The sequence below is a fragment of the Suricata suricatta genome, chromosome 2 (genome assembly GCF_006229205.1).
Source record: "Suricata suricatta isolate VVHF042 chromosome 2, meerkat_22Aug2017_6uvM2_HiC, whole genome shotgun sequence".
Lineage (NCBI taxonomy): Eukaryota > Metazoa > Chordata > Mammalia > Carnivora > Herpestidae > Suricata > Suricata suricatta.
In genome coordinates this window covers 65,008,394-65,030,996 of record NC_043701.1, presented here as the reverse complement: position 1 = coordinate 65,030,996, position 22,603 = coordinate 65,008,394, and the positions used below count along the sequence as shown (strand labels likewise).

At 36.1% G+C, this 22,603-nt stretch overlaps 1 protein-coding gene across 1 annotated transcript in view; it reads left to right on the top strand.

Moving 5' to 3' along the window:
• FAM185A (family with sequence similarity 185 member A) overlaps positions 1-22,603 on the top strand; it is a 58,495-nt gene that overhangs the window by 15,085 nt on the left and 20,807 nt on the right. The window contains exons 4-5 of the mRNA XM_029927857.1: positions 601-739; positions 15,687-15,728. Coding sequence (XP_029783717.1) covers positions 601-739; positions 15,687-15,728 — 181 coding nt within the window. The remainder of the gene's footprint in view (positions 1-600; positions 740-15,686; positions 15,729-22,603) is intronic.

Sequence of the window (22,603 nt, the reverse complement as noted above, 5' to 3'; positions counted from 1 at the left end):
TTTATTAATATTACAATATTAATATATAGTTATATGTATTATATAATATTAATGTGCAGTTATATGTGTTTATATATAATAACTTTATTGATATTAATACTAATATTAATCCTTGGAAAGGAAGTAACAGAACTATCACTTGTAGGTAATATAAATATGCATATAGAAAATTTTTCTTAAAAATCAGGTGGATTATTAGAGTTAGTAAGTAAGTTTAGTGAAGTTGTTGGATTTAAGATCACCTACAGAACCAATTAGGGTAAAATGAAGTTTAAAAAAAGATTTATAATAGCACTTGGAAAATGCCAAATAGGAATAAATTTAACAAAAACTGAAGAACTCTACATACAAAATATAAAATATCATTAAGAGAAATTAAAGATCTAAATAAGTGAAGGAATTTAATCTATTCCACATTCCACAGAGAATACACTATTGCTCACAATATTTTAATTAGAGCTAGGGAATCAAAGTGAACAAAGTGATTGTATACTGGGTAGTAACTTTTTATGTATTGCCCATTAAATCTATAGGTACCATTTTGGCTTTTTATGAGTTTTCATTTTAAAAGGAACTGATTTTGAGTTTTTCTTTTAATAGACTGTGACCATAGATAAACTGCAGGGAAGTACTGTTAATATATCTACTGAAGATGGTTTGCTGGAAGCCAAGTATCTTTATACAGAATCATCATGTCTATCTTCTGCTGCTGGGGATATTACATTAGGAAGTGTTCATGGTAAGATGACAAAGGCCTAATACATCTCAGACTTCATATAACATAAATTTTTAAGAGGTGACTCTTATTTCTCTTTAGTTGACGAAGGGTCTGCCATTAGGAAGTTGGCCTTCTAAATAATTAATGGCAGACTAATCTTTTTTAAAAAAATGACTCATAAACTATTTAATTTTATTTTGGCAAGATATTGAATATTATGCTGTTATATTTGAAGGTAATACTGGTTTTTAATGCATTTCCTTTGTTACTTATTTTTCATTTATTTTTTGCCCAGCTGTGGCTTATTTATGTAGTATTACATTTCTATTAATGGCAGTAGAAAGTACTGTACTTAATATATGGAGTAGCTCCTAGTAGAAAAGCAGTTCCTTATCAAGTCAGATGTTGACTGACACCCATGATCAGAACAACACTGATCTTTGCAGTGCTTTTTACCATATTTAAAGTAATATTCATTCATGTTTAATGTTCTTTTGCTTTCTTTTAAGTTAGATAATACTGAATTTGGTGGTTTGCCGTTAATAGCTTACATGATAGTAAACAGAGGCACTTTTTTGAGGAAGTCCTCAAAAAAACTCTAAGTCTCTTATTTATTGATTACTTAAAGTGCTGAAATGGAAACAAATTGCTAGGGATAAAAGAATTCGGTCCTTAGGTTTTGTAAAGCCTTTTATATTTACTGACCTTTAATATGAAGTCAGATACCTTTCCTTCGGTGGTTTAAATCAGTGTCAGACCTAGATCCTCTCTTGAGCTGTTGTCTCAGGTTGGGTGTCTTGAAACCAGGCTCTGAGATGGAAATTCTAGTGCAGCGCATTTACTAAGGAGGCATCTTGGGACCATTGCCGTGCAAAGGCAGGAAGCCCAGTTTCCACTGGAGAAGGTGGCCTGTGATACAGCCACAGCAGTCCCAAGGGGGAGCTCTAAAGCTGGGATGGTCCTCAGAATGTCTCAAGTCGAGGTGAGGGAAGCTAGGCCTTTAGATCCCCAATCATTAGATGCAAGATGCCCCAGGAAGAACATGATTTTGGGCCAAGATGGCTCTTTTCAGCTGATGCAGTTCCCTAAGAAGCTGCCAGCTGAGGGCTGTCTGCCAGCAGTACTCCCATCAGCTAGGAAAATAAGCCCTCAGGTATAGAGGGGTTCTGGATGACAAATCACAGCTTTCACTAGAGTTATATTTATCGATTCATTCAGTACATATATTGACCACCTACTGTGTGCCATACTTCCAGACACCAAGGTTGGGCAGGAGATGTTCTCTATCCTTAAAGAACTCATGGTTTAATCAAAGGATTGAATTTCATCTTCAGAATTTGGAATATTAGTACAACAGTGAGAAGAAGTGAGGAAAGGGAAAATTTGATCCATTTGCCACTGTTGCTTACATGTTGCTCAGCCCTGCTTTCCCCATCTGGTTCTTGGCCCACACTTCTGCTTTGGTTTTTCAGTGGTAGTAAGTATGTAAAAGAGGAAAAAATAAGACAGAAACCTTCCTCATTTCTTAGTCACACTAGTGCCTTCCTACTTTTTAATCGCCTTTCAGACAAGCCTAAGTTTCTTGCCTCTCTCATGTCATCTCAGTTTCCATCCTTGTCCTGAGGGTATCCTAATGGCATCCTTGTCATTCATGCTACTGGAGTTTGGAGGTGGGATGGGTATGGAAGAACAGGCAATGTTCTAGCTCTCCATCCTACTTGGTGAGAAGATTAGAGTCATGGCTAGTGTGAAACGAAGTCCCTATGTTCTAGCTGTTAGGATGTTAGTAAGGAGGAATATCTTTCGAGGATCATCCCAAGCTGGAATTCTGAATATATATTGCCATGAATTCTTTGTTCTTCTAAATGGTGATGGTAATATAACACAAATTATATTTTGGCTGTATTTAAACAAGCTGGCTTGGGAATCTTAAAGCTGTTTCTATGGGAAAATATATTGCTACTTCTAAACATCTGACATACAGAAAACAAATTTTGGGAATATATACATACCTCCCTCCTTAGGATTTATTTAGTTTGGCTTCCTTTTCCTTTAGCAAGGCTTAAACTGATTTTTTTTCATGTAGATTTTTAAAAACACAACATACAGATGTTATAAAAAGGCATTTTTACCACAAATATGATGTCAATAGTTGTCTAGCTGTCTTGATAGATTAACCAAGCAATTTGACTTTGGAGGTCTTGGTGTCAGTGGGTGGATGGGTAGTTTGAAAGCAAATTGAAAACAAACATGTATTGAGTGCCAAAGTGGACCAGCGCCTTTCACTTAATAGACAATGGCTGTTTACAAATGAAGAAAACAAAACTTAGAAATGTCTCATTGTTTTCTCTCAATTAAAACTTAGTAGAAGAGCAAGGATTTAATCCAGGTTTCTTGACCTTCTAGGAGATGTTTTTAAACAGTGTTCAGACAGATGGTGAACCCAAATGCCATCATTGCCCTGAGAGATTTCTGGCATGCTCTGGAATGTTTCCTCTAGACAAACAGCACTACAACACAAATGGACTGCGTCAGCTGTGTTTCGTATCGTAAACCCGTTTCAGTAACGTGTTATGCCTTATGACATCTGGAGAAAATGTGGATGTTCTATACACTGTTTAGGTTCAGCTTAATTTCATGGAGATATTTAGGAATTCAGTTTATTCTATAAAAGTGCTCTCTTCAGTGTATGGTTTCTAAGACTTCCATAAAGGAAGAGAGCATGGAATTTATTTCTTGTGTATTTTTCTGTTTGTTCATATAATCACATGGCAAACCAATACCCAACACAGTGCTAAGTGCTTAGAGGATGCCCAGTAATGAGAAAAGGGATATTGAAAGCAGTAGTATGTCTTTCCTGCTCTGGCAAATTGACTCCTAGATGTAGAGAAGAAGAAAAATCTATCCTAAATAGTTTTCCAAATGGAGTTTTTAAGTATAGTTAACTATATATACTGGTAAGAAAATGAGTAAGCTAATTGACTAATGATATTTACTATTTGTAAGGTTGGTTGAATCATATATATTAAGTATGTATGTCTTCTAACATAAAAGAAACTAGTTTATTCACTGATCCAACAAATATTTTGGCACTGGCAATCTAGGAAAATAAGTAGTTGGATGGTTTGTACTTAGGTATAAAATTTTGTTACAGTTTACCCTGTTGATTTCCTTCTAAGTTATCAAAAACATTATATTCTATGTGAATATGTTTCATTATATTCTGCTCTTTGAATATTTATTACTTAAAATAATCCTATAGATATATATGTATGATAGAAACATTTATATATTTAGTATTCTACTAAATTTGTTTTTACTCAAGCCATCAAAAAGTTTTTATTTAAATTCTAGTTTGTTAACATACAGTGTAATACTGGTTTCAGGTGTAGAATTTAGTGATTTATCACTTACATATAACACCTGGGGCTCATCACAACAAGTGCCCTCCTCAGTACCTATCACCCCTTTAGCCCCTACCTTGCCCTCCTCCTCTCTAGTAACCCTGTTTGTTCTCAATAGTTAAGAGTCTCTTATGGTTTGCCTCCCTCATTTTCTTTCTTACCTCTCGTATGTTCATCTGTTTTGTGTCTTAAGTTCTACATATAAGTGAAATATTATGGTATTTGTCTTTCTCTGCCTGACTTGTGTAGTGTAATACACTCTAGCTCTTTCCACATTGTTGTAAATGGCAAGATATCATTCTTTTTGATGGCCGAGTAATATTCCAGTGTGTGTGTGTGTGTGTGTGTGTGTGTGTACACCACATCTTCTTTAGCCATTCATCAGTCAGTGGACATTTGGGCTCTTTCCATAATTTGGCTATTGTTGATAATACAATAAACATTGGGGTGCATATGCCCCTTTGAATCAATATTTTTGTATTCTTCGGGTAAATGCCAATAATAGTGCAATTGCTGGGTTATAGGATAGTTTTATTTTTAACTTTTTGAGTAACATCCATACTGTTTTTCAGAGTGGCTACTCCACGGGGTAAGAGGGTTCCCATCCTCACTAACATCGTTTGTTTCCTGTATTCATTTTAGGTGTGGTGGTGTGAGATGGTATCTCATCGTGGTTTTGATTTGTATTTCCCTGATGATGAGTGGTGTTGAGCATCGTTTTATGTGTCTGTAGGCCATCTGGATGTCTTCTTTGGAAAAGTGTCTGTCTATGTCTTTTGCCCATTTTCTAATTAGATTATCTGGTTTTTTGGGGGGGGGGGTTAAGTTTGGCAAGTTCTTCATAGATTTTGGATACTAACCCTTTATCTGATATATCATTTGCAAATATTTTCTCTCATTCCATAGGCTGCCTTTTAGTGTTGTTGATTGTTTTCTTCACTTTGTAGAAGCTGTTTATCTTGATGAAGTCCCAGTAGTTCATTTTTACTTTTGTTTCCCTTGCCTTCAGAGACATGTCTAGTAAGAAGTTACTATAGCCAATGTCAAAGAGGTTGCTTACATTTAGGTCTTTCATCCATTTTGAGTTTATTTTTGTGTATGGTGTAAGAAAGTGGTCCACTTTCATTCTTCTGCATGTTGCTGTCCAGTTTCCCCAATACCATTTGTTAAAGAGACTATCTTTTTTCCATTGGATATACTTTCTTGCTTTGTGGAAGATTAGTTAACCATATAGTTGTCAGTCCATTTCTGGGCTTTCTGTACTGCTCCACTCATCTATGTATCTGTTTTTGTGCCGTTACCATACTGTCTTGATGACTACAGCTTTGTAATATAGCTTGAAGTCTGGAATTGCGATGCCTTTAGCTTTGTTTTTCATTTTCAGGATGGCTTTGGCTATTCAGGGTCTTTTGTACTTCCAAACAAATTTTAGGATTATTTGTTCTAACTCTCTGAAAAGTGCTGGTGGTATTTTGATAAGGATTGCATTAAATGTGTAGAGATTGCTTTGGATAGTATAGACATTTAACAATATTTGTTCTGCCAGTCCATGAATGTTTTTTCATTTCTTTGTGTCCTCTTCAATTTCTTTCATAAGTGTTCTGTAATTTTCAGAGTACAGATCTTTTACTTCTTTGGTTAGGTTAATTCCTAGGTATCCTATGGTTTTTGGTGCAATTATAAATGGGGTCAATTCCTTGATTTCTCTTTTTGTGGCTTCATTATTGGTGTATCAAAATGTAACATTTCTGTATGTTGATTTTGTACCTTGCAACTTTACTGAATTTATGTATCAGTTCTCATAATTTTTTTGGTGGAGAGTTTCAGGTTTTCTACATAGAGTATCATATCATCTGCGAATGGTGAAGGTTTGCTATCTTTCTTGCCAATTGGGATGACTTATTTCTTTTTTGTCTGATTGCTGAGGCAGGACTTCCAGTACTCTGTTAAATAACAATGATGAGAATGTCTTGTTCCTGACTGTAGAGGAAAAGCTCTCAGTTTTTTCTCACTGAAGATGATATTATCTGTGGGTCTTTCATATTATGGCCTTTATGATATTGAGCCATTTTCTTTCTATCCCTACTTTGTTGATGGTTTTTATTGAGAATGGATGCTGTACATTTTCTGCATCTATTGAGGGGATCATATAGTTCTTATCCTTTCCTTTATTAATTTGGTGTATCACATTGCTTGATTGCAAATCTTGAACCACCCTTGCAGCCCAGGAATAAACCCCACTTGATTGTGGTGAATAATTTTTTTAAAGTACTATTGGATTTGATTTGCTGGTATCTTGTTGAGAATTTTTGCATACGTATTTATGAGGGATATTGGCCTATAATTCTCTTTTTGTAGGGTCTTTGTCTTGATTTTGGAATCAAGGTAATGCTGGCCTTGTAGAATGAGTTTGGAAGTTTTCTTTCTTTTTTTTCTTTGTTTATCTGTTTCTTTTTTTTTTTCTTTTTTTTTTTTTTTTGGAACAGTTTGAGAAGAATAGGTATTAACTCTTCTTTAAATGTTTGGCTGGCTTAATTGATTAAGCATGTGACTCTTGATTTTGGCTCAGGTCATGATCTCACATTGTAGGATCAAGCCCTGCATCAGGCTCCATGCTGACTATGGAGCCTGCTTAAGATTCTCTCTTTCCCTCTCTCTGTCATTCCTCAATTTGCCTGCATGTGCTCTCTAAAAGAAAGAAAGGAAGGAAGGAAAGAAGGAAGGGAGAGAGGAAGGAAGGAAGGTAGAAATCCCCTGGGAAGCTGAGTATATATGCTTTTTAAACTGTAATCACATTTCTTTGAGTGAAGAAAAATAAACTACTGTTCATCTCTAATTGATAGCTTATTTTTCCTTCTACCATACTAGAATGAAGAATTACTAGCTGAGAAAAGCAATCTACTTTCTAAAACACTGGGGTTTGTGGAGAAGTTAATGTAACTTGAAAGTAGGGTAAGCACACATTGTACAAACCATATGGTGTCTTCTATATTACAAAGAAGCCTTTTACAGAAATCTACCCCTCTCAAGTAGTTGACTTGTTTATTGTTTTTAGTGATTGGAAATAAGATAGGTGGAACCAAAATATAGAAAACTATGCTAGTGATGCCCATTTGGTTATGACCTTTTAAATATTCTACCTTATTCCACAGAGTATTTGAGGTAGGAGGTCCATTTTGTATATTCTCATGACTTTGGAATATTTCTGTTTAAGGTAGAGTTTTCTAAATATTTTCAAACATTTTTTGTTTATTGCTTTAAAAATCCTTTTGTATTCACATGGGGTGCCTTGGTAGCTCAGTCAGTCAAATGTCCAACTCTTGACTTCAGCTCAAGTTATGATCTTGCAGTTCATGGGTTTAAGCCCTACATTGGGCTCTGTGCTAACAGCACTGGCCTGCTCTCTCTCCCTTTCTTCCTGCCCCACCCCTTCTTTCTCACACACTCTCTCTGTCTCTCTTTTAAAATAAATAAAAATAAACTTAAAATCCTTTAGCATTGATAAAAAATATTTTGAAATATTCTTTATATTTACAATTATTCCTTATTTTCATAGTTTTTTCCTTCCACTATGCTTTTACTGTACAGAACTCTTTAACATTCAAGAAAGATGTAGTCTGAGACTCTAAGGTCCCACTGTAATATGAACTAGTCCTTCATTCGTAAATAGATCTAAAACTTCTGTCTTATGGCTGTAAGACCCATAACTTTCTTTGAGATCACTTTACTTTCATGATGAGCACTAATGATTGGTTTTTTTGAGAAAGACCATATTTTCATTTAAAAAATCATAAATTTTGGGGTGAGCCACCTGAGTGGCTCAGTTGGTTGAATGTCTGACTTTGGCCCAGGTCATGATCTCATGGTTTGTGAGTTTGAGCCCTGCATTGGGCTGTGTGCTGACAGCTCAGAGCCTGGAGCCTGCTTTGGTTTCTGTGTCTCTCTTTCTCTCTGCCCCTTCTTGTGCACTCTCTCTCTCTCAAAAATAAATTTAAAAATGGCAAATTTCTGTAGCTTTAATTGAAGACTAATGTATGATGATAAAGCTCTTGCCTTCCTGAGTGGGCAACTGGACTCACTTCCTAAGGACTGACTGCAAAACTGTTACAGTTCTTTACTAATAGTTATAATCGGACAAGTTAGTGGTCTACTTCATCTTATATTTGAAGTGTTGAGGATGTGGAAGCAATAAAGAGAATTCTGAGGAGAAGTCCTCACTGTCTCACACTAATTAATCTCCATAAAGCATGGTTTTTTTATTGTTACCCATCTTGAAATTCTTCACTGACTGTCAATTTAGGATAAAGTCAATAGACTAGTACTCTGTGGCTCTTCTACAGATTGCTCTTCACATGTTTTTCCAAACTAAATTTAAACATTTGTTTAAAAAATGATAGGGGTGCCTGGGTGGCTCAGTCGGTTAAGCCTCCGGCTTCGGCTCAGGTCAGATCTCACGTTTGTGGGTTCGAGCCCCACGTCGGGCTCTGTGCTGACCACTAGCTCAGAGCCTGTAGCCTGCTTCCGGTTCTGTGTCTTTTTCTCTCTCTGACCCTCCCCCTCTCATGCTTTGTCTCTCTCTGTATCAAAAATAAATAAAACATTAAAAAAAAAAAGAAAGTTCCACTTAAAAATAAATAAATAAATAAATAAAAATAAATAAAAATTAAAAATGATAACATTTACTATGTACTGGGCACTGTACTCACTTTTCAGGATATAATGCTAAATAAGAAAGACATGATCCCCGTCCTCATAGACTTGCCTAATTGCTTCTGCTTAACTGATTTGCATGATTTTAACATTGTATGTGTAGTTCTACTTTTTTACCTTTGCTTATGTTTTTCTTATTCTCAGAAAAATTTTTCCCCTCAGCATATTCAAGTTTTATCCATGTTTCAAATCTCAGCCCTAGTGATATCTCCAATATGACTCTTCTCCTCGTCCATGTCTGGTCATTTTAGTCTCTTTCCTCTGAATGGCCGTGGCACCTAATATATATGGTTAACTTAGGACTGTCACTTATAATCATTAATAAATACCAATTTTTAATTTTTTGTGTGTAAATCTCTTTAGATATCCTGTAAGGCTTTGTTTTTTTTGTTTTTTTGAATTTTTTAATGTCTTATTTATTTTTGAGACAGAGAGAGAGAGAGACAGAATGAGCAGGGAAGGGTCAGAGAGAGAGGGAGACACAGAATCTGAAGCAGGCTCTAGGCTCTGAGCTGTCAGCAAAGAGCCCAACGTGGGGCTCGAGCCCGCGAACTGCGAGATCATGACCTGAGCTGAAGTTGGATGCTTAACCGACTGAGCCACCCAGGCGCCCCTCCTGTAAGGCTTTGGATGGCCAATCTGTCTTCTGACCGCTCTCCTAAATGTCCCTCCCATATGCAAAATATACTTCCTTTCTTCCAACTTTCCTAAATGTCTCATCCCATTGTGCGCCACATCAGAGTCCAGAATCTCTACATCAAAATCAGATCATGGTGTAGATGAGACTCCTCAGGTGTAGTTGCTGAAGTACAACTCCTCAAGAACAGTTTGTTTCTCTGAATCCAAAGACTTCTGAACTAAAGAGAGGTTTACCACCCCTCCCCCACAGCCTCCCTACACCCCCAGCATAAAATCATGGGACAGGTAAAAGTAATTGGTATAGACTTTCCTGTTCAAAAGTAGGAAAATGAGAGGCATAAAGGGATCACTGCTCCATAGTGATTTTAAATTTGGGTGGGCATATATTGGAGTTTCCTTGATTTATATCTCAAGGCCTGGGAATAATTATTTAGCATTTCATGCTTTGCCCTCTGTGCTCTTGTTCCTCCTCTGAGTCATCCTTTTTTCATGAAGTATGTTTGCATCTGAGTGATTTTCTCAATCAGCTTCCTGATAGTAGAATTTTGGGGGTCCAGTAGTCTCTTTTTACTTTGTATGTAAACTGTTCCTTTTGGTTCAGTTTAGCAGTGTGGTTGCTGTTATCATTCTTTCAAAAATTCTGTCAGTCTCCTGTGAATCACATTGGGGTTTATTCGATTAGATAAAAGCCACATCCAAGAATCTCTTCTAAATGTAGGCTTCTGCAGAGATAGTGAAGTAAAATGCACTCAAGCTTTCTGGAGTTATCAACTGTTAGTTGAGAGAATCTGTGAAACATACCTTTAATCTTTTTAAAGGACTTTTCGTATAATTGATTATTATTACAGGGTACCACTCTTGATCTTTCTGTGGTCTTTGCAGTCACCCCTCAGCTTCATTTTTAGGCCATGTTCTGCCGGTGCCCTTGGATTCAAATTTTGTTTGGAAGCTATTCCCAACTTTAATATCTTTTGCCATCTGGAGAGGCTGAAAATTTTTCTTTCTTTCTTTTTTTGAATTTTTATTCTTCCAAGATTTAATTTAAATTCAAACTAGTTAACACACAGTGTAGTATTGGTTTCAAGAGTAGAATTTAGTGATTTATCACTAACATATAACACCCAGTGCTCATCCCAGGTGCCCTTCTTAATGCCCATCAGCCATGTAAGCCCATCCCCACCCGTCTCCCTTCCAGCAACCCTCAGTTTGTTCTCTATAGTTAAGAGTCTCTTATGGTTTGGAGTGGCTGAGAATTTTCAAAACATTTGTGTTCCAGTTTTGTTTGTTTAACAGTCCTTACTTTAGATTAGTTTATCTTTCTTTTGCCTTTTACAGTAAGTGGCAAAAAAAAAAAAAAGTAGCACTTAAAACACTTTAACCTGCTTAAAAATCTTAGTTAAATCCCTCAGTACATTAAGGCACATTTCTTACTTTGCACGTTACTGAAGGTGATGGTGTTACTAAGTTTCTACAACTACTTATCAAGGATCCTCCTTCCAGTTTCTAAAAACATTTTCTTCACTTCCTCTGAGTCTTTGTGGAAAGCATGCTCAAAGTCCAGCTTTCTACTAACAGTCTGTTCAGGCTAATTTAGGCTTTCTCTAACATGTTCCTGAAAATCCTTCCAACCTCTGCTTCAGTGCCAAGTTCCAAAGCTACTCCTCCATTTTTAAGTATTTATTATGGCAGCACCCCTCTTTCAGCTTTCAACATCTGTACTATTACCTCTTCCTGTGTAACAAATTACCTCAAAACTTAGCAGCTGAAAGCAACAAACACTTATTATCTTACAATTTGGATGAGTCAGGAATCTTGGTGTGGCTTAACTGGATCCTCTGCCTCAGGTCTTGACTCTTATGAGGGTGTTACAAAGCTGTCAGCTGGGACTGTGGGGTCATTTGAAGGTTCCATTAAGGGACAGTCTGCTTCCTAGTTCACTCATGGTTGCTGGCAGGAATGAGTTCAGATGCTGTTCATTAGAGGCCTGTTTTAGTTCCTTCCTAGTGAGCTTCTTGGGCAGTTGGCTAACTGGCTTCCATCAGAGCAGAAAAGGGCTACCAAGACAGAAACCAGAATCTCTTTGTAACCTAACCTTGGAAACAACATCCCATCACTTTTGCCTTATTTATGTATTAAATTGTTAGGTCCAACCTATGCATGAAGGGAAGAGATGATACAAGGGCTTGAATATCAAGAGGCAGGGATCTTTGGAAGCCATCTTAGAAGCTATATGATTTTTGGCTGCTGTTGCATGTGATGGTAAATCCTCATTTACTGGGTTTAAAAATTGGAAGAGAGTGTCTAGAACACACCAATGAAATAATATTTACATAACACATTTAAAAGGATCTTTAGAACCTTGTAACTTACTGAGACTTGAAAATAATTTTAGGAGCTTAATTTCTCCACACAAACCAAGTTTTATTCCTGCACAAATATACTCCTTGTTCATATCCTCACATGAAGTGTTTTGGAATATAAGGCTCTTTGACTTTTGCAATCAAAGTACATCTGACTGTTGGAAACATGAATCAAGTGATTTGTTTGCTTTTTCTCAGCTGCTGATGATACACGTCAGTATTTACAGAAATCAAGAAATTAAATAAATGAGTTCACTTGCCATAGATGATTTCTGAGAAAAGTTATTCCTTTATTCTGTTAGTAGTTTTGGAATTATGATAGAGGAGGTAACATTGCTTATGTTTTCAGTATAGTAAAAATAGGTTGTATGGGTCTAGGAATAAGTCTAGAAACAAACATACATGAAGAAAAATCTGTGAATTTGATATTGAGGGAAAGGGAGTTTGGAAAGAGTAGTTATAATATTCTATACTTTTCCTGGAAAATACATTTTTATCAAAAGACCTCTGAAGCCTTTTTCTTTGTTAGTCATACTTCAATGTGTTCATTATTCCTGCCCCAAGCTCTTTGACTCTTGGCACAGAAATGATTTTAATCTAACAGTCATGGCATCATGACCTGAAAAATAACAGTAATAATTTTTTTGCATAGATTATTTTAGTGTTACTTGGCTTAAAACTTGGCTTTGAGTGTTCTGATAAATATAGTAATATTTATGTTAAAAATACATAGTACATTTAAGCAACTTTTCCATTTATGGATTATAGAAATAGAATTATTTTTCTTCCATGCTTCCCAGAAAGTATGGTGGTTTTTTGTACTTATGCTAGAGAACCTTAAGGTGGAATATTGGAAGAGAGTTTATATAGGTGACTAAAGCTAGTTATTTCATAGTTGCAGCTAATTGTCTTATTAAATTTGTATTATTGAGAAAAAAAAAGCCAACTTTTTTTTTCTTTTTTTAAATATCTTTTTTTAATAGCTTATTGTCAAGTTAGTTTCCATATAACACCCAGTGTTCTTCCCCACAAGTGCCCTCCTCCATGTCCATCACCCCCTTACCCTTTCCCCCACCCCCTTCAGCCCTGTTTGTTTTCAGTATTCAAGAGTCTCTCATGATTTGCCTCCCTCCCTCTCCCTAATTCTTTTTCCCTCCTTCCCCTCCCCATGGTCCTCTGTTAAGTCTCCTTTTAGACTTATGAGTGAAAACATATGGTATCTGTACTTCTCTGACTGACTTATTTCACTTAGCATGACACCCTCGAGTTCCATCCACGTTGACACGAATGGCCAGATTTCATTCTTTCTCATTGCTATGTAGTATTCCATTGTATATATAAATCACATCTTCTTGATCTATTCATCAGTTGATGGACATTTAGTCTCTTTCCATGATTTGGCTATTGTTGAAAGTGCTGCTATGAACATGGGGGTACATGTGCCCCTATGCATCAGCACTCCTGTATCCTTTAGCAAATTTCTAGCAGTACTATTGCTGGGTCACAGGGGAGTTCTATTGTTAATTTTTTGAAGAACCTCCACATTGTTTTCCATAGTAGCTGTACCAGATTACATTCCCACCAACAGTGTAGGAGGGTGCCCATTTCTCCACATCCTCGCCAGCATCTGTAGTCTCCTGATTTGTTCATTTTAGCCACTCTTGACTGGCGTGAGGTGGTATCTCAGTGTAGTTTTGATTTATATTTCCCTGATGCTGAGTGATGCTGAGCATCGTTTCATGTGTCTGTTGGCCATCTGGATGTCCTCTTTGGAGAAGTGTCTGTTCATGACTTCTGCCCATTTCTTCACTGGATTATTTGTTTTTCAGGAGTTTGGTGAGTTCCTTGTAGATTTTAGATACTAGCCCTTTATGTCATTTGTCATTTATGTTACTGGCCCGATATGTCGTTTGCAACTATATGTTTTCCCATTCCACTAGTTGCCTATTCATTTTCTCGATTATTTCCTTAGTTGTGCAGAAGCTTTTTATCTTGATGAGGTCCCAATAGTTTATTTTGATTCTTGAACCCCTAGCCTTTGGAGATGTGTTCAGTAGGAAATTGCAGTTGAGGTCAAGGAGGTTGTTTCCTGCTTTCTCCTCTAGGGTTTTGATGGTTTCCTTTCTCACATTCAGGTCCTTCATCCTTTTGAATTTATTTTTGTGTATGGTGTAAGAGCATGGTCTAGTTTCTTTCTTCGGCATGTTTCTGTCTAGTTCTCCCAACACCACCTGTTAAAGAGGCTGTCTTTTTTCCACTGGGTACTCTTTCCTGCTTTGTCAAAGATTAATTGGCCATACATTTGTGGGTCCAGTTCTGGGTTCTCTATTCTCTTCCATTGGTCTATGTGTCTGTTTTTGTGCCAATACCATATTGTCTTGATGATGACAGCTTTGTAGTAGAGGCTAAAGTCTCGGATTTTGATGCCTACTGTTTTGGTTTTCTTCTTCTATATTACTTTGGCTATTCTGGGTCTTTTGTGGTTCCATATGAATTTTAGGATAGTTTGTTCTAGCTTTGTGAAGATTGTTGGTGCAATTTTGATTGGGATTGCATTGAATGTGTAGATTGCTGTGGATAATAATGACATTTTAACAATGTTTATTCTTCCCATCCATGAGCCTGGAATGTTTTTCCACTTCTTTGTGTCTTCTTCAATTTCTTGCATAAGTTTTTTATAGTTTTCATTTTACAGGTCTTTTACATCTTTGGTTAGGTTCATTCCTAGTATTTAATGGTTTCTCGTGCAGTTGTGAATGGGATCAGTTTCTTGATTTTCTGTTGCTTCGTTATTGGTATATAAAAATGCAGCTGATTTCTGGGGCGCCTAGGTGGGTCAGTCGGTTAGGCCTCCGACTTTGGCTCAGGTCAGATCTTACGTTCATGGGTTCGAGCCCCGCATCAGGCTCTGTTCTGACAGCTAGCTCAGGGCCTGGAGCCTGCTTCTGGTTCTGTGTCTCCTTCTCTCTCTCTGCCCCTCCCCTGCTCGTGCTGTTTCTCTCTGTATCAAAAATAAATAAAAAAACATTAAAAAAAATTTTTTTAAATGCAACTGATTTCTGTACGTTGATTTTGTACCCTGTGACTGCTGAATTCATGGATCAGTTCTAGTAGGCTTCTGGTGGGGTCTGTTGGGTTTTCCATGTGGAGTATCATGTCATCTGCGAAAAGTGGAAGTTTGACTTTATCTTTGCCAATTCTGATGCCTTTTATTTCCTTTTGTTGTCTGATTGCTGATGCTAGGACTTCCAGCACTATGTTAAACAGAAGTGGTCAGAGTGGACATCCTTGTTGTGTTCTTGATCTCAGGGGGAAAGCTCTCATTTTTTCCCCATTGAGGGCGATATTAGCTGTGGGCTTCTCATAAATGGCTTTTATGATGTTTAAGTAAGCTCCTTCTATCCCAGCTTTCTCGAGGGTTTGTGTTAAGAAAGGATGCTGGGGCGCCTGGGTGGCTCAGTCAGTTGGGCCTCCGACTTTGGCTCAGGTCAGATCTCACGTTTGTGGGTTCGAGCCCCGCGTCGGGCTCTGTGCTGACAGCTAGCTCAGAGCCTGGAGCCTACTTCCAGTTCTGTGTCTCCTTCTCTCTCTGCCCCTCCCCCTCTCATGCTCTGTCTCTGTTTGTATCAAAAATAAATAAAACATTAAAAAAAAAAAAAGAAAGAAAGGATGCTGTATTTTGTCAAATGCTTTTTCTGTATCTGTTGACAGGATCATATGGTTTTTATCTTTTCTTTAACAACAGTGCTAGTAAATAATAATGTGAATATCCAGCCATGTTTTAGAAAACCATATGTTATAGTTCATTTTTAGATAATCCCTAACATAAAAAATTGTCTTCTTTCTCTTTTATAGGTAATATAACATTACAAAGCAACATGGGTAACATCACAGTAGGTATGTACTAAGCTGCTAGTTGGTAAATTTTGCATGCTTTTAAAAATAGTTATATTTGTGCAACTTTATTAGAGTAAATAAAGTGTGAAGTTTAACTGATGAACCTGATAGGTTCCTGATATGCAAGTCAAATATAGGCAGATCCAATGTATGAATATGTAAAATTATTTCTGAAAATTAATTGACTCGTCATCCTATAAATAATATATAATTATAGATTTGGTAAGAATAAAGTTAAAATTCTGATTTCACCACTTTCTTTTTTAGTTTATTTATTTATTTGAGGGAGACAGAAACAGGGCGAGCAGGTGAGCAGAAAGGGAGAGAGAGAGAATCCCAAGAGAGCTCTGCATTGCCAGTGCAGAGCCTTATGCAGGGCTTGAATTTCTGAAACTACAAGATCATGGCCTCAGCAAAATCAAGAGTTGGACACTTAACCTATTGATCCACCCAGGCAACCCTGATTTCACTACTTTCTATACATAGGCTAATTACCTAACTTCTCTGTGCTTCAATTTTCACATCTAAAAAAATAGAAATTATAATAAGTACCTATGATAGAGGGTTATTGTAAGAAGTGAGATCATATATATAAAGTACTTCAGCACAGTGTCTGACATATGGTAAAAATTCAGTAAATACTTGTCACTTTAATGATTGTTCTAATCCTAAGTGAAAACTAATTGTGGCTAATGGGACTTTAGGCCTCATTACTACATGTGATGCTATGCCTGTAGGAGGAAGAGTTCAGCTTTCCACATAGCTTAGATAGAGTTTTTCCTCTATCCCAAGGAGCACCTGCTCCTGCTTACCTATGGGCAAAGGCACACTCTGAATTCTAAGAGTGATGGTTGTTTTTAGACCTTAGAGTGCTGGAAGTATGGATGGAAAATGAGGATCTTTGAGAGGAGGAGGTGGCTTATTGCCAGGATGAATGCCCAGGGCCTCTTAACTCTGTCCTTTTTGATGGTTTAAATTTTTCCTTTCTTTGTACCAATTGTAATAGTGAACATGTCCAATAGTCATTTTCACTATCACTCCTAGATTTTCTGACCTAAAGTACGTATCTTTTTAAAAAATTTTCCAGAGATTATAACTTTTATGTTCAATGAGGGATTAAGTTGAAAATAAAGGCTTCTTACATGATAGTTATAAATCATTTTAACTAAGACACAACAGAAGGATTCACTGTGTTCCAATGGAAAATCAAGATTTACTGTTGACTATTCAGGCCATTTTATCAGAGGACACACCTGGGCATAGTAAAGGAAGTTTCTAGTGTGAATAAAAAGGTATGCTTGTGTGAAGCCAAGCTAGCTGGGAAGAGAAAATGCTAGACCTGGGTGGCATTTGTAGCAATAAGGCAAGGGGGTAAATGAGAATATTTCATATTGGGAGGCACAGGGAATTTCATTACCAACTAGAAGGCCCTTTAGTCAGATATGAATTTGATGAATATTTATAATACAATATGATAATGCTAGTGTTATTCTTGGATGGAAATGTGCGAATGCTGGAGTCCAGCTCCAGCAGGTCCAGGGTCCCCTGAAGGATGGACAGTGTTGGCAAAAGAGAGTGAGAGCCTCGGCCTCTTTCTGCTCACCAGGCAGGCGTCTCTGCACTGACCCAAGAGTCAGCTTTATTTGTTGAAAAAATGTATGGGTCCAAAGCAGAAGTGGCAATTGCTTTGCCACTTCTGGTAACAAATTCTTTGGTATGTACAGATTTCCCAGAACATAGATTGGTGGAAGACTCCTGCATAATCTTTACCAATAGAGATTGAAGTAGGTGACTAGATGTTTATCATATGGGAAAGGAAGAGATCTTTCGCATTCAAATACAAGGCAAAGTTTTTAGCATAGCAAAGACAAGAGTTAGGTCTTTGTGAGCAGGGGTCAATAGCCTATTTTCTGAGGGGAAGAAAAACAGGTTTTCTCAGGAAATTTGCTCCTGTAATCACAAAAGAAGAAACTCCTATAACAAGTTTTTTCATAAGGTACAATTTACATCTTTTTAGCATAAGAAGGCAAGTCACTCCTGATATCAGTCAGTCAGGCACCTTGGAGGTCGGTGCTCAAGCAGAAACTGAGTAGGGGTTGAGTGAGGGTAGATGCTGGTCACCATCTGATGGTGGGAGGCCTTGCAAATCCACCTTGCCTCACAAGATTTTTTTCTCTACTTATGAGTTCAGAGAGACCCAACTTCCCGCATGTGACCATAATCTCTCTAAAAGTGGAATGAAATGGTTATTTATTTATACATACTGGAAAAGAAAAGTAGTAGCAAGGATGAAATGAGCAGCAATTTACATCTTTGAAGATGGTTTCAAATTGTATAAATGATTAACATTATGAATTCTTGTTAATTTTTCATCTGAGCTTTTCCCTTTTTTCCACTATTAAGTACTAGAGAGATTTTAAGATGAAATGTTTTATTTTTCTTAGATATATCTGTGTCCACTCAAAGAAAATGACCTGAGTCCAGTGTTAAGAAATATAATTTATAATTTTCTTTATCAAAATATAAGTTGTGTTCATCACTTTAGGTTGTTTTTAAAAATCCACAAATATATGAAAGTAAATAAAGCTTGGATTCTTATTTTGTAAATATCATTGATAAATTTTGAGTTGTATTTTGGAAGAATCTCTTGAAATAAGAAAAAAGTATTACATTTGTTATCATATTTTGATCTGTGGTAGTGTGGAAAAGTGTGGACTTTAGAAGTAGATTTGACTGTGAATTTTGGCCTTACTATATTATTAGCTGTGTAACTTTAATCAAATGTCTACATCTCTGAGTTTGCATTTTTATGCATAAAATAATGCCACTTACATAGTACAAGGTAATTAAGATAATAAAGTAGTACTAATAGCCTACTGTAGATCGAAAGCCTTACCAATAGCACAGACTGTCAACACATATTTTGTATGCTATATGTATTATATATTGTACTTTTACAATGCAGTAAGCAAGAGAAAAGAAAATGTTAAGAAAATCATTAGGAAGAGATAATACATTTACAGTACTGTACAGTATATTTATCCAAAAAAATTTACTTTTTAGTGGCTCTACACAGTTTAAACCCATGTTGTTCAAGGGTCAACAATATATAACGTACACCCGAGTGCATGGTAGTTATTCAGTAAACTTTCCCTCTGTTTCTCCTCCTGAGCCAAAATCCAGAGTCAGCAACCCAGCCAGCTGAGCCACCCAGGTGCCTTTTAATTTTACCTGTTTGGTGTTAATTTACACTTCCCTGATGACATATTATGTTCAGTACTTTTCATATGCTTATTGATTATTAGTATATCTTCGTAAAATTTTGTTCATTCTTTTGCCCATTTATTTTTCATCCAAAGCAGATGTATAATTTTTCAAGAACCCACTTGTGCTCCTTTATAAGCAAACAAGCATTGCCAATTTTTTAATAGAAACACACGGTTTAACAGGCTAAACAAAAATGTGGTGACATAATCTAAGCAAGTTAGCAAAGTCTAGTTATCTACTTGATAATGTGCTATTTCTCACTTTAATAATAAGTCTGGTGGCAGAAACTCCGTTACCCCTAGAAAATAGTATACAGTCAGGGTCAGTGAAAAGTTAGACTGCCTTGAGACAACTTTTTTCATTTCTATAAGCAAGACATTTTGTGTCTATCTGTATACTACTAAGGCCTTAGAAAAAGAGCTGGACTCATTAATTTGTAAGTCTTTTTGTTTTAAACAGAATTAAATTTTACCTTTTTTTTTTCTGGGCATGGGAGAGCTTATTTCCTCAAAACAAAATATGTTGGTCTAAGAGTTGGCAGACTTTGCAAAGGACCAGAAATTAGGTATTTTTGGCTTTGTGAGCTGTCATTTTAATGCAAAGCAGCCATTGATAATATACAAACAAATGGTTGTGTCTTTGCTCCAAAACTTCATTAATAAAAACAGGAGAAAGGCTGTAGTTTGCCATCCCTGCAGTATAACCTAAAAACCATTGTTATTATGATTCTGGTAAAATTTTAGATATAATGCCTTAATCCTAATGGTAACAGTGTAATGTTTATTTTAAATTTGATTACTTGGTTTGTGTTTTTCTTAAAAGGTTTGATGGAGAAAGTTGAAGACATGTCTACAAATCATGATAAAATAATGTCTACTGAGTAACTTGGATTTTAAAGAATTGAGATTAGTAAAAACAAATTAGTTACAAAGAAACAAAAAGTGATTTATAGGAATCTGAGAGGGAAATTTGTTAGAATAGCAAGAGGCTTCAACATACTGAAATGGGTGTTGAGAAAAAGTTATATATTATCAAATTGCAATATTAGGAGACTTCAAATGATTTAGGCATTATCCTAATCTGATTTCAGGAAAATAGATGAAGTATTTTTCCCATGATTCCTTTACTTAGAAGAATATTTGTAATTCAGATCAAAGGAGTTTAGACAGTATAATTGATCAGATTCTTATGTAATCTCATCAGTCATTTGTATTTTTGTATACACATTATCACCTACCTCCCAAAACCCTGTTCTAATTTCCATAACACTGAGCTCTCTCAGAAGCTGAAATGCTATAAAAATTTTGATTATGTATATCAAAACTAGGATTTCCCTTAGATTCATATTTCAAAAAATAATGCCTTTTTTTCTGGAATACCAGATCATCTTCCATTTAAAATGAGTTAACAGGATAAAGCAAAGCTTGATAGGAAATAACAGTAAGAATGGAGTGCTAATAATGTTGCTCACCTCACTTGACTTTCTTTGCCTTTTTTTTTTTTTTCTTTAATTTCAGGGAGAGAAAGAAAAAGTGCAAGTGGGGGAGAGGGGCAGAGGTAGAAAGAGAGAATCCCAACCAGGCTCCATGCTCAGTTTGGAGCCTGACCTGGGGCTCAGTGCCATGACCGTGGTATCCTGACCTGAGCCAAAGTCAAGAATTAGTCACTTAGTGGACTGTGCCATCCAGACACCTCCTTTTCTTTTTAATTTATGTGTGTTGCCTCTTTTGGAAGGCACTGCCAGAAACCATGTACTGGTCATTTTATCTTTAAAAAAATTATCTTCATGATTGTGGCAGGGAGAGGGGATGGTTTGTCTTTTTAAGCCCAGCCTTTTGTATATTCCCTCCCTACAGAATACCTAGGCAGGACACTGATTTAGAAAGCTTTACATGAAGTGACCTTAAAATTCTGCCCTTACAAATCCTTTACATCCTATGTATGAAATTCGTTCCTTGTTGTACAATTAGTGTAGCTTTGGAAGTGTAGGAATCAAGTTGCAGAAATTAAGAAATACTTTTGTATTGCTGTTCCTTAGTATCTACATGTTGAAACTTGAGGTAAAGTGATAAAAAAAAAAAAAGTCAGAAAAGCTTTCTGAATATGTTTGACCAATTTTGAGAGAATTCTCCCATTATCTGAAAAAAATGGCAAAATTTAGAATTTTAGCCTTACAAGTAGTTGTTATTCTCTGCTCTTAGCTAAATGTATATTACACATGGGGTGGGTTTTTCTTGTTGTTGTATGTAATGATTAGATGATAGTTGACATCAGTTTTTCCAAATTGTATCTGTAATTTTCCAGGAAAACTCAAATCAAACAGTATCTTTGTCCAAAATTAGGATGCTAGAAGACTCTGTGACAGTCTACTTATTCCAAACACTTTCTGAAATAATAATCCTCTTCACTTCTTAATTACCCACTCTCTAATGCATGTCCCTTAAGGCTTCTTCTAAGACCTGTAGAATTTCCCCATTATGTGAATTTCCAACAAACACTGAAATTTTTTAGAGAAAGCCTTAATTTGATTCTTGATAAAATTAGTTTTTAGTTCCAGTTATTTGTATTATAGAAAACAAAAAATATATATTTGTTTAGCTACATAGGTTTTTAAATATCACTTTTGCTTTCTCTTTTGAAAACATATCTTGAGTTTTAATTTTTAAAACAATCTCCAAGGAATGGGCCATTATCAGAGTTCAAAACTGATAACATGAAAATGTAATTACTCAGTGGCTTATGAGAAAATTATTTAGCTATTGTTCATTTCCCACTGGGACCGGGGGGAGAAGTGAAAAGTACCACTTATTAGCCTCATGAAAATCTTGTGTTTTTAGCTCCCTAGAGAAAACAAGAAATCAAACTAATGTTTAAAATATTTCACTTTGGTCAACTTGGGTTAATACACACATTGTGTAGTCCACATTTTTTTAAGTACAATAAATATATTTTTACTTGGCTTCTTTGAGGATGCAGTGAGAGGTTATAAAAAAGGGGTTTCTCTTGGTAACTGAGGAGATAGTCTTCTTTGCCCCACAATTTTATGTCATTTATCACTAGTGGCTTAATTTCCCAGCATCAGTGTTTACTTTTGATACTTAAAAATTAAATAAATTGGGTCTGATAAAAGACATTTTCCAGTATAGATTACAGATAATTATTATAAATTATCTTGGGATAAGATTTTAACCAGGTTATTCCCAAGTTGTTTTCTTTGTTTGAGGCCCTTTAATACTTGAAAGAAAAATGTCCCGTTATAGGAATGTTTTTCTTCACATTTTATTAAAAGTATAATATAATTTTTGGCATTATTTTTACCACACTCCTTATTTTGTTACCACTTTGAAGTAGTACAGTTCCTGATAAAATAAGCTTTTTAAGAGGCCTTTCTAAAATATGCTTTGGCCTATCTCAGGGCAGGTGAATTAAAGGTTCAGTTGCTATGGTTGAGGAGGAAGAGAAGCTATGTAGTGCTGGCTCTTCAACATCATTCTCTTACTTTTTTAGCTTTGTCAGCTTTCCCTTCAGCTTGAATGTTTGCTTTTTGAAAACTAGGATCAGTGATGTCTGTGAAATTTGTGTGTCAAATCAGAACCACTTAATTATGA